Source organism: Myotis myotis, unplaced genomic scaffold (assembly GCF_014108235.1).
Source record: "Myotis myotis isolate mMyoMyo1 unplaced genomic scaffold, mMyoMyo1.p scaffold_m19_p_6, whole genome shotgun sequence".
In the NCBI taxonomy this organism is placed as follows: Eukaryota; Metazoa; Chordata; class Mammalia; order Chiroptera; family Vespertilionidae; genus Myotis; species Myotis myotis.
In genome coordinates, this window is record NW_023416368.1 from 55,902,836 (window position 1) to 55,915,255 (window position 12,420).

At 46.2% G+C, this 12,420-nt stretch overlaps 1 protein-coding gene across 8 annotated transcripts in view; it reads left to right on the plus strand.

Moving 5' to 3' along the window:
* Positions 1-12,420, plus strand: part of DCLK2 (doublecortin like kinase 2) — a 140,475-nt gene that overhangs the window by 109,476 nt on the left and 18,579 nt on the right. For 5 of the 8 annotated variants that reach the window (XR_004968352.1, XM_036314367.1, XM_036314361.1 and 2 more), the window contains 5 exons: positions 867-942; positions 2,446-2,554; positions 4,001-4,058; positions 9,228-9,347; positions 9,575-9,721. Coding sequence is in view for 6 of the 8 variants with exons in the window: in XM_036314367.1 (XP_036170260.1) it covers positions 867-942; positions 2,446-2,554; positions 4,001-4,058; positions 9,228-9,347; positions 9,575-9,721 (510 nt within the window). In the remaining 2 variants the exon portion in view is untranslated. The remainder of the gene's footprint in view (positions 1-866; positions 943-2,445; positions 2,555-4,000; positions 4,059-9,227; positions 9,348-9,574; positions 9,722-12,420) is intronic. The other 3 variants (XR_004968353.1, XM_036314363.1, XM_036314365.1) reach the window with 1 other exon arrangement.

Consider the following 12,420-nt stretch of genomic DNA (forward strand, 5'->3'; position numbering starts at 1 on the left):
ATACCAAGACAAAAAAATGTCGAAGATGCTTTCTCAAGATTTCGTAGGTCCTTTGACCCCGTAAGCTCCTGAAAGGCATAATTGAGGGAGGGAGGGGAGAAGAGAAAATAAAAGATCAAAGGGAAAAGTTTTAGTTCAAAAGCATAAGAGCCCTTGGGGATTAAGAAAAAATTCCATAAGCCTACAGAATAATAAGCTTAATATGAATAATATTCATAATGTGAGATTTTCAATTTAAGAACTAGAGATATTTATGTGTTAGAATGGGAGCTTCAGTTTTTTGTTAGTTTTATTTCCCTCTGGAGCCTAGTAATGAAAATCCTCATGGTGCTCAGGAGGGATCCTGCTGCCTCAGGGTCGGTAAAGACGAGGGTTGAGCCAGGGCTGCACGCTGGGTCCTGAGGTGGTGCAGTCAGGAGCATGGGGCTGGGTTCTCAGAAGGGCTTGCCCTTGGCAGGGACGCCCCGAGGTCAGCCTCAGGGGTGGCTGTGAGATCTGGGGATTCATTGCTGACTTGGAACAATCTGTAGTTCGAAGCCTGCCTCTGCCACTCGTAAGTACCCCATAGAGCTTCGATGCCATAGAAATCTTTATTTTATTGCATTGTCAAATGTAACACAATATCAAAGAGTAACACGCTGTCAATTTTCCTGATGTCTAATCCTAATAAAAAAATATTGTCTCTAAGGATAAAATGCATTAATGTGATGTGTCTAGGGAGAGAGGTGCGAGGAGAGAAAGGCCGTACCTCCTCTGTTTCTCTGCCTGTATTTTACATTCTATAAGTGTTTTCTGTTATCTAAGGACGAGCGAGCTGAAGATGTGCCAAGTTTTCCTGATAAATCATGGTCACTCTCCTCTCTCAGCAGATTTCTGCACATGGCAGATCTTCTTCCAACATAAATGGCGGGCCTGAACTTGATCGTTGCCTGAGTCCCGAAGGTAGTTCTCAATCCGATGTTACGTGTATAAAGGAAGTCATCCGTGCGAACTTGGTGGCCACCCCCAATCCACCTGTGCTCAGTGATCTTCCTAAGCAGGGCGGTGATCATGTCACCAGTTTGGTCTTAGTGGGTTGTTACTTAAGCTAGTCCAATCTCACATTTTAGACTTGAGCTTTCTTTATTTTTCCTTAGTGGCAACCTGCTCACAAGTCCTAAATGTAGACTTTTCTTTCTCTCAATTAGTTAACAAAAGAGTTTCTTTATATGATGTTTGCAATATCCTGGGTACTGGAGATACATTGTAAAAAGTGGTTCATCTTAACCACTTCTTCGTCCTGTCCCCTACCGCCCACTACCACCACCTTTTTGAGAAGACTTGGAGCCAGGAATTAGCTTTAATATCTATAATAATAAAAGGGTAATATGCTATTTAGACCGGATGTCTTCCGGATGTCATTCTGATGTCCTTCCTGATGAAGCCGGGCCAGAGGGAAGCCAGCCCAGGTCCCTGGTACCTGCGGGCAGCTGGAGGAGGAAGCCTGGGTCCCGGGTGCTGGAGGGAAGCTGGTGCCGGCAGCCAGGGGGGAAGGAAGGCCTACTCTTGCACGAATGTTCGTGCGTCAGGCCTCTAGTGTGTATATGTGTATATATATAAATTGAATTTATTGGGGTGACATTGGTTCGAAAAGCCATACAGGTTTCAAGTGTACAACTCAATAAAACATCATCTGTGTACCGCATCGTGCACCCATCTTCTCAAGCAAAGTCTCTTTCTGTCCCCATTTTCTGCCCCTTTGCCCACCTCCACCTACCCTCCGCCTCCTTTCCCTCTGGCCGTCTCCACACTGTTGACTGTGCCTGTGTGTATTTATATATGGTTGTTGGATTTATTTTTATTTTTTTTGCTAGTCCCTTCACCTTCTTTCACCTAGTCTCCCCTAGCCCCTCCCCTCTGTAGCTGTCAGTCTGTTCCATGTATCCATACCTCTGTTTCTATTTTGTTTGCCAGTTTATTTTGTTAATTAGATTCCACGTATAAGTGAGATCATATGGTATTTGTCTTTCTTTGAGCCAGTTATTAGCTTTAACAGGCATCCTAGCTGGCTAGAGTTTTCTTTACTAAAAAATCTTGAGGAGAAATCTTGTGACAGTATCTAAGGTTAAATCCCAACATCATCCCCTTCTTCTTTCTCAAATTTGACAAATAAGTTTGAAGTTTTAGTTAGACTTCTTTGTTACACAAAGAATCGCTTATTTTAGCTGGTATTTCAGATATTTGTTATCTTTATCGATTATATTGGTTTCTGATGCCAACCAGTCAAGTCGAAAGAAAATCGGTGATTCAGGTATTCTTTTCAGAAAATATGCTCAGAGACTTTCCTTATAGTTTTACCATAGATTTAGAAATAAATGCATTGCAATTGATTGTTTGACAAGTATATAGGAATCAAGATGAAATGTTGGTGTGTTCTTTCAACTTTGCATTTATCCTCTTTCGTAGGCATAAATGGAAACAGGTGCATTGAATCTTCAACTCTTCTTGAGAAGTACAGAATTGGAAAGGTTATTGGTGATGGCAATTTTGCAGTGGTCAAAGAGTGCATGGACAGGTGAGTGGATGGTGAGGATAATCATTTTTCCACCTACCCATACATTTCTCCTTGGAGTTTATTCTTAACCAGAGTGAACACAAGATTTTATGAAAGAGCTTAACTTTGGCCCCAGCTGTTTTGCATGCCCACAAGCAGTTTGTCAGGGAAAAAACATGTATTCAGATAGAGTATACGTACACCTGCTTTGATTTTGATTGAGCAATATATCATGTCTCATCCACGAGCCAGAGAACACTGGGAAAGAATAAGATGTATTCTTTAAATATCTCGTGGAGCATTTCCCTGTCCTAGGCACGGTTCTCAGTGGTGTAACTCGTTTAGTCCCCACAGTGACCCTCTCAGTTAATACTGCATGTACCAGTAGTTCAGGATGCATGAGCTCTGACTCCATTGAAGATCAGTATTCAGACTGTTGCCTATATTAGAATTATATATTTGTTTGTCCAGCTTTATTTTAAGGTCCTGAATTCTCAAGTGGTAAGAAAAGCATTCGTTCAAATTGCAGGTCTTTCGTAAACAACATCAAAACCGGAAAAGACTCAGATTAGTCTCTGTGTTTATATGCCTGCCACTTCCCTGCCTGTTCTCAGTAGTATTTTTACTCTTTGTGGGGAATTTTCAGGAAGCTCTGGCAAACACTGCTTTTCCATTCTGCTGCACCTCCTTATGGTGGTGCCATTAGAAATCCGAGGCAGGGTTTGGTTTATGTTATAGGAAAGCAACTTAAATAAAAGTTATTTTTCCAAGGTGGCCTGACTGGTGGTAGTGTGACCACTGGTCAGATCTGCTATATTCCAGAACTTCTGAAACGTTCGTTCTTGAACTGTTTTCCTATATGCAAAGATATTTTTTGGCAGGTTCAGACTAAAATATGCGAAAGGTGATTAAATGTTAAATAACACGAGAGTCGTGTATCCCCGTAAATGATCTCTCTGGTGCCAGAAGCGGGCATCCAGAGGTGTGGCGAAGATGGCACCAGATGGAGTTGGAGCTGAGAAATAGATATTGAAAGTCTGGGGACTTTTGAGGTTTGAATGATGGACTAATAGATTAATGTGAAGACATATTGGTAATAGGAAGTTTTCAGCTACTTTGAATCATTTTTCCTAATTTTATTCTGCCTTCTAAGGGAACTATCTTGAGGTTTAAGTATTGGAAAAAAACAGTGTTTTGTCCATGTCTGATACAGCAGAGTTTAAGTACTTTTAATATGTAAATTATTTCATAATAATATGTAAAAAAGGAGACAGACAGTGTGGCTTTGGATTTTTTCTTTTCTTTTGGGGGGTACCTTTCTCCCTGACCCCAGGCCGCACGGTCTCTGATGAGCAGAGGAAGCAGCTTTTCCTCCCTGAGTCTGTGCTGTGGAGGAAGTCAGGGAGGATGGTGCTGTCTTATCTATGACTGACGGCTTTAAATGGCTTTCCTCTGATTATTCCGTAGGTCCACCGGAAAGGAGTTTGCCCTGAAGATTATAGACAAGGCCAAATGTTGTGGAAAGGTACAGTATCCATAACTGCTTTGTAAAAGAAACTGAGAAACTGCGGTAAGATGATGATTGTGCTGAAGGCATTGAAGTGAGGATTTGCCAAATCCACAACAGGAATAAACCTGTGAAACTAGTGCAGGAAACACTAGGGAGCTTTTTTTTTTTCTCTGCCATTTTTCAGAAACCTTTATCCTAAAACAGTACATTGTCTTGATCTTGGCGCTCACTATCAAAAAGTATACTAGAAGAGGTCAGTGGAGGTAAAGGGGGACATGTGTAATACTGTCACCAATAAAGATTAAAATGTTAAATTTTAATCTCTTCTCTAGGAGATGCATATTTCAAAATAAAACCCAGAACCACACAAAAGGTGTGAGAAGTCTGAGACTCTACCCTCCTTTCAAACTAACAAGTTGGCCTTCCTGCTTTAATGACGCTGGCAGATGTACCAGTTTTACATAAAAGGAGACAGAGTTTCAGGTTAGATAGCAGAGGCAGAGCAGGCGTAGGAATTTTGGGCTAGTTGGTTACTCAGCCTATACATTGGCCAATCTATCATGCTCCCTCTGCAAGTTAAATTTATTAAATTGTTCATGTAATAAGAACCTGGGGGGTGGGGGGTGGGATTCTTAACCTGTCTGCTCTTCAGTTTGCTTGTCTGCAATATACATGAGCATTATTAGGTAAGTTTACCTAAAATTTGACGTGTGCAGGATACTGTGGTACAAGTAGGGTATTTTAGCATATAAACAAATACCAGTTCTGCAAACTGGAGAGTTTGTGGGGAAGCATATGAGAGAGAAATAAATGATCAGAGAAGACACCATAGAGCAAGAAGCATTTGGGCTGGGCTCCCAGCAGGGGGCAGGCTTTCAGCAGGAAGCAGTGAAAGGAACTCCTGCCTGTGGCCACAGCCTGAGCAAAGGCCCCACGCACGGAGAGCATGCTCGGACCTTCTAAGTAGGAGAGCATTGCAAGATCAGCTTTGGGGCCAGATTTATGGAGGCAGTTGAGAAGGCTGTGGTGTTTGTAAATTTTAGAATTCTTCCATGTCTAATATGCTAAATAATATTCATTCTAAATGAATATTTATTGAATTCCCACAGTGTCTGAAGCGCTGAGCTTTCTGTTATGGTACTTAGAAGTGGTCCTTCCTTCTCTTCCCACAGCCTTGCATTCATTATCCACGTGTTATGAGCCCAAGCAGGACATAAATCCAAATGAATGTTGTAGTCATTTCCTAAGGATGTTGGAATAAATTACCACAAACTCGGTGGCTTACCACAACAGAAATTTATTCTCTCACAGCTCGGGAGGCCCTGGGGAGAACCTGCTCCTCGCCTCTGACTGAATGGCTTCTAGTGGCGGATGGTGGTCCTTGGCTTCTGGCCACATCACTCCCACCTTGGCCTCCATCTTCACCTCACTCTCTCTCCTGCATGTTCATTGTTCCTCTTCAGGGTGGGAAACTGCCCTCTGCCTCTTATCTCCTAAGGCCGGCTTCGAGGGCACCCAGCTAGTCCAGAGCGATCTCTTCCAGAAACCGTAATCACATCCTTAGATCTCCCCGTCCCCCCACCCCCCAAATAAGGCACCATTTACAAGTTCAGGGGCTTGCTCTCTTTGGGGGATGATTATTCAATCCACTACATAGCTCCACCACAGAAATCACAGACGGTGATTTAAACATTTCTCTCTCTGACTGCATCCTCCTCAGCGATACTCAGAGGGCACAGTGATACCAGCTTTGAAGCCAGTGCCCGTCAGGAGCCATGCGCAGTGTGTTTCCTCACTCACTCAAGCACTTCAGGACTCACTGGGCCGGTTACTGGAGAGCAAGATAAACAAAAGTCTCCAGGACAGCCAGTAGGAGCTGTGCGGGGAGCCAGCACAGAGGGCCATGAGAGCAGCTAAGAGGCGTACCTCACCCGGCAGGGGAGGCTGTGTAGAGGAGGTGAGATCTAAGCTGGTCCTGAGGAATAAACAGGAATTCACCAAGATGTGGGGAAAGAACGTTCCAGACGGAGAAAGTATCTGTGCAAACGCCTAGAGGTCTCGGTGAGAGATGGCACTGGGGATGGAAGTGAGTGCATGGATTCAGTGGCTGTTGAGAAGGTAGACCTGGTGATGCAGGAGCTGTACTGGAGGGTGAGGGAGGGAGGGTTGAGTGGGGGGGATTCCTGTCTGCTCTGGGCAGCCAGGTTCCTTCAGTGAGACAGGGCACTGAAGGAAAGGACTGTGTGTGTTTTATGGGGCTGGGCAGTGTGGAGACAGGATGATTAGTTTGGTTTGGGAGAGTTGTTTATTCCCTAATCTCCCTCCCTCCCTTCTTCCCTCCTGCTCCTCCTCCTCCTTTTGTCTCTCTATCTATCGCTATCTCTGTCTCTTTTGTATGTTCAAAACCACCACAGACAGAGATAAGGCGGTATCCTTTGCCAAGTTAGCAGTTTTCCTTGTCATTTACTCTCACACAGATCCAGGGCACACTGCCAGGAAATGATTCATATGTAAATTATTCGGAGTCAGAACCATGAATCACTTAGCATAAATAATGGTAGATGGTCGAACAATGTTTAGTTCAGTGCAGTTCAAGGCAAAAGTGGTGTTCCTATTGTATTTAGAAATCTTTTCCTGGAAAATGAAATCTCGAGAGTATTTTTAGGTATTAGAAGCGGAGATACGTTTTGGGTTGCATGAGAAATGGGAAGGTAATATTTGTAGAGATTTTCATGCATTGCTTTTTGTTTTGCTTCTGACGGTGATTCGTTTAAAAGTGGATTCATAGACAACCACACAGGCGTAGTCAGAGGCTGGGAACAAAGGCTAGCAGCTCCCACATCCCAACAGCAGCACTTGCTCTGTGCTTAGAATACCAGCCACGGTCAAGTAGGACACAGTGATCTGAGGTAACATGTAGTGTAGAGAAAACATTGCTGCACAGTGTAAAACGCAGCACTGCCCGCAGTCCAGGGGAAAGTCCTCCATGGCGTCCCAGGAGCCTTTCTGTTACGCTTTTCACGGGAAAAGACAACTTTGGGGAGGTGCAGTCTCCCTAGGCGGTAGACATCCTCTTTTAACTCCAATTTGAGAGAGTTCTTGGGTCCTGGTGATGGGGATTATTTTACATGCATCACTTTCAATGAGCATCACAAACAGGTAGATTTACAGACTCTTCCAACTTTGGTGGAAATGGGGAGGAGGGAGAACTGAAGTGACACGTCCATTTAGCTTTTTTAAAAAAATGCCTCTCTTACTACAGCGGTAGCGACTGCTGTCCCGGCTTCACAGAGAGGGGAATGGATTCATTTTCTCCCCTTTGTGTTCAAGGAAGTGCTGCTCACTCTGCTCCCAGCGCTGGGCACAGGATGCGGCCCTCCCTGCCCTGCTCGCTAAGGGCACTGGTGTTCCTTCCTGCTCCACGCCTGGTGTGGGTCTGCCTGGCTGCCCAGTTCGCTGTGATGCAACCTCTTGTTCCTGTCTTTTCGAGCAATTAAATGTGTACAGCTGTGCAGCTAGCATTTCATTTTTGAAAAATTCCAACTTGACGTTGTCCAAAGCAATCTCCTTTGAAAGGTGATGCTGTGTAGCACAGGAAGTGTGGGCTTGGATGTCAGGAACCTGGGGTTTGCATTCTGCCTCAAAGCACTGTCCTACAGGATGAAGGGTGAGGATGTTGCACTAGCACCCTCCCTGCACAGCGATGGACAAACAGTGACTGGACTCCTGGTCAGCATTGGTTCTTTTCTCTCTCCTCCTCTGGTTAGCATTTGCACCGTCATTGGCCAGTGTTTACCTGGACTAGCACAGGGCATTCCACGCTCAAGAAACACAGCCTTTGCCCTGACCAGTTTGGCTCAGTGGATAGAGCATCAGCCTGCGGACTGAAGGATCCCAGGTTCGATTCCGGTCAAGGGCATGTACCTTGGTTGCGGGCACATCCCCTGTGGGAGGTGTGCGGGAGGCAGCTGATTGATGTTTCTCATCAATGTTTCTAACTCTCCATCCCTTTCCTTTCATCTCTGTGAAAAATCAATAAAATATATTTTTTAAAAGGAAAAAAAAGAAACACAGTCCACCCTGGGCCGGCGCTGGCAACGGACTTTCTCTGCGTATTACTTACTGTTAACGTTTATACTTCCAACTGTTGTCAGAAAAGCATTTGAGACGGCTTACAGTGGAAACACATGTTCACATGGATGCATGAAGATAAGAGAGGAACCGTAAATAGTATCCTGAACTAGAGATAAGATAATTGTGTTCCCACTACAGTGGAACACTAAAGTTAGTTCTGGAATTCATGATAGCAGAGGCACAGTGTAAGGGACACACACACATGGACATATACACGTATGTATTTAGGTAGCAAATGGTGTCTATAGAGTGTGTCAGAGGGCAGCTTGTTAATTTCACAGAGTGTACCCCAAATTCAAGACAATTCATTATTACAGTTAACGAGGACCGACGGGTGTTGACGTTATTGAGAGGTCTCATGTCTCATGATAAAATAGAGCAGCAGCAGTTCATGACCCATCGTTGCGCATGGAGAATAACTCCTTCATGCTGGGAGTAAACTTGTTGCAGGGCAGAGCCCAATACATGACTCCCCAGGACTGACCATCGGGTGGTATTTCCAGAGGAGAAGTGAGTAGGGTTAAAATCAGAATCATGGTCCCCGCGAGCACGTATGTTTCCTGGTTTCTGAAATACAGGATCATCAGGAGTATCCTCTGGTGAACGAAATGTTAATGCCCACGTCCTGTGCCACACGCATGCCGTTTCCTCTTATGCCCAGTCGTTTCCCAGGGAACGGGGATTAAAACGTGGCTCCCGCTGGAGTACAAGCACAGTGCCGCATGCCTGCACTTTCATAGCGGCACAGCCCCCTGAGGCATTGGAGGCCGTGAAGAGACAGGAAGGCCGTCTGTTATGTGTCAGGGTGGCCCTACTGAGCCCTGCTGAGGGCTTTTTTGAAGGGTGCCTGCTCTTTCTGTTAGTGACCCTGAGATGTCACACTGACCTGTCCCGGTGAGAACCAGCGAGGGCAGGGTTTGGTGCCTCTGCACCAAGGGAGCTGCTTTCCTGAGCACCAGTCCTACAGACGGGTGTCCTTCGGGGCACAGACAGGCAGGGGTCCTGGCCGTCTGGTCACCGCCCCGCCCCCCCCCCCCACCCGTTTGACAGGAGCACCTGATCGAGAATGAAGTGTCCATCCTGCGCCAAGTGAAACACCCGAACATCATCATGCTGGTGGAGGAGATGGAAACGGCCACCGAGCTCTTCCTGGTGATGGAATTGGTCAAGGTACGAGGGGGAGAGCTTTCAAGAGGTTTCCCCGGTGCCAGGTCCCGAGACTTAACCATATTCTTGAAGGACCTAATCAGAAACGTGTTTTGCTACCTTGAAGCTTTATTCATAATCATCCATTTTTGTAGCATTTTAAAAAATCGACTCCAGGCCGATGACCTTCTTTGTTACCTTCATGGGATTGCCACTGTTGATATTTTGACATGTTCTTTCGTGTCCTTCAGGGTGGAGACCTGTTTGATGCAATTACCTCTTCAACCAAGTACACCGAGCGGGATGGCAGTGCCATGGTGTACAACCTGGCCAACGCCCTCAGGTACCTGCACGGCCTCAGCATTGTGCACAGGGACATCAAGCCGGAGAACCTCTTGGTACGTCGCCGCGGCTTTTTCTGTCCCACCTCATGTTTCTCTTCCTTTAAAATGACCACAATCACATGCAAACAGTGACATTTGAGAGTCTATACCAGTCCTGCAACAAGGGGCCGAGAGAGTTTAAATTTCAAAAATCAGTCTGACGCAAGTCAGTCACCGCCAAATATTAGTGAATTTCTTCAACTGAACTGCATTTCTGCATGTATGGTTTACCAGACATTAGAAAATGTGCTTTCACTTCCGTTTTGTTGACAGTACTGACTGAAGAAAGGTGAACAGGAAAATTCTTTTGAGGCAAAATAGTCTGAAGAATAAATGGGAAACAGAATGAGAGCATGAGGGTTCGTTTATGGGCGGGACAGAACTTTGGACATCTAGTCCATTCATCTCAGCTTCACAAATACAGAAATTGAGACCCAGAGATGCTAATTTTTCTTGCTGAAAAGTCTCATTTGCCCCATTGTTCCACAGAACTGTGTAATGTGGCACTCAAAGTGCTTCTTTAAAAAAAAAAATATTTATAGATTTCAGAGAGGGAGAGAGAGAAACATCGGCGATAAGAGCGAATCATTGAGCAGCTGCCTCCTGCATGCCCCCTACTGGCAAATGAGCCCACAACCCAGGCATGTGCCCTAAGTGGGAATTGAACTGTGACCTCCTGGTTCATAGGTCCATGCTCAACCACTGAGCCACACTGGCTGGGCTCAAAGTGCTTCTTAATCTGGTCCCAATTTACCTTTCCAGTCTTCTTTCTGTTACCAGCCCTTCCCCACCCATCAAGCCACCTCTAACACACCTTCCTGATGTCTTTACTAACTGAGCAAAGCTTGCTGGTGGGGCCCATCCTTGTGTCTACATTGCAGAGAAATTTTAGAGAGGCTGACTGGGGAGTTGTACACACACACACACACACACACACACACACAAACATACACAAGACTGTTGGTTTATCTAGTTCTACCTTTCAGGGCTGAGCTGTCATCATCATTACTGTTTGGGAGGTGAGGTTACCTGAGTGTTCTAGATCATGTTAATCTCAATGAAGGCTTCCCCATCCCCTATAGTTAGTTAAAACTGACTTTATCAATAGCATTACTAGTACACCTCAGCTGCTTATGTCCATACTGGTCTCTGCACTTCCCTGTCTCCCAACAGTGTGACAAACACTGATCTTGTGAGACGGAGCCAAAGGCATGACTTCTTTCGCCCTAGCTCTGGGCAGAGTAAGTGGTGGCCACCTCTGATTTCTGCTGCACTTGCCATGACACATCGATTTTGTCATCTACTCCAGGGGTCCTCAAACTATGGTCCACGGGCCACATGCAGCCCGCCGAAAACATTTATCCGGCCCGCTGGGTGTTTTTGCCGCCACTGTGTGCATAGGAATTTGTTCATAGTTTTTTTTAAACTATAGTCTGGCCCTCCAATGGTCTGAGGGACAATGAACTGGCCCCCTGTTTAAAAAGTTTGAGGACCCCTGATCTACTGTGTCTCCTATTCTAGATCATAAGCACCAGTGGGGGCAAGGTTTGTGTCTCAGTTATCCTAGTGTCTCTGGGCCTTGAACAGTGGATGTGCAGGAAATATTTGGATATTGGCTGATGGTCACTCGGCTAGCTAGCTGCTGGCGCTGGGGCACGCATCTTTACAGCCCGAGTCGTGCTGGCCCCACGCAAATAATCACTGGAAGGAATGTGCATGGATGGGCAGGCGTTGAGGCCATGCTGGGGGCTTCCTGCCCGTCCACAGTGTGTTTTCCCCGTAGGGTAACACCATTTGATGACTTCTGAATGTCCATTTGAAAGTGTGTGACTTTTTTTCTGACTGATTCCTGCTGGGAGAGAACTGCGTTTTTATCTCTGTGTGTTCCTATTAGGGAAATAAATATCCTTGCTTGGAAAATCAGATGCAGTGTGATTCAGTTTTAGGAACTTGGAGGAGGAATGGAGGCCGCATGGTAACTGGGCCTCGGGATAGAGGCGAGGACATGGTATGCTCTCCTCCAAACAGGCGTCTTGCCCACGGTGGCCTTGCAGTGTCTGGCAGGCCCAGGCTCCCCCCGCTGTCTGGCTGGGTTTGCCTAAGGGCTTTGCCGGCAGAGGTGACAGGACTGTCCCCGAGTGTGGCCAGACACAGGTGCTGTGGTGTTAGTGAGGACACCCCCTTGATCTCTCCCAGCTGTCCGTGCCCCTTCACCCCAGTGCTGCAGTTATCGACGTTGTTCCCTGTGGACAAAGGAGCCACAGGTCCCCACGAACCATTGGCTGCTGTGGAGCCAGCCCCAACTGCAGCTCTGGGCCACGCAGGAGGCTGCCCGAGGCATTAGTGACCTTCCTGTGGACCTGTGTGTCCATCTCCCAGCTCCCTGAGTCCACACTCGCCTCTCCTTTCTTCTCTTTTCCGCTCGCAATTTTTAATGCATGTACAGTCTCAGAACGTGAAAGCGTCTTATGCATCAGGGGAAGATGCTGTGACAGGGAGTGATGTCTCGCACAGTGTACCCCAGAATGTCAGCAGGGCATTGGAATCAAGCTCCTCATCTGTGTAGCCGGGCCCAGCTGTGTGTCTGCCCACTTGCACCAGCCCCCTTGTGCTATTCAGAAGGGAGGAGAAAGAAAAGGTGACAAAACCAATGTCTGCATGAAGCCAGTGTGTAAAATGGGAAGAAGGGCCGTGGGCCAGCCTCCGGACACCCC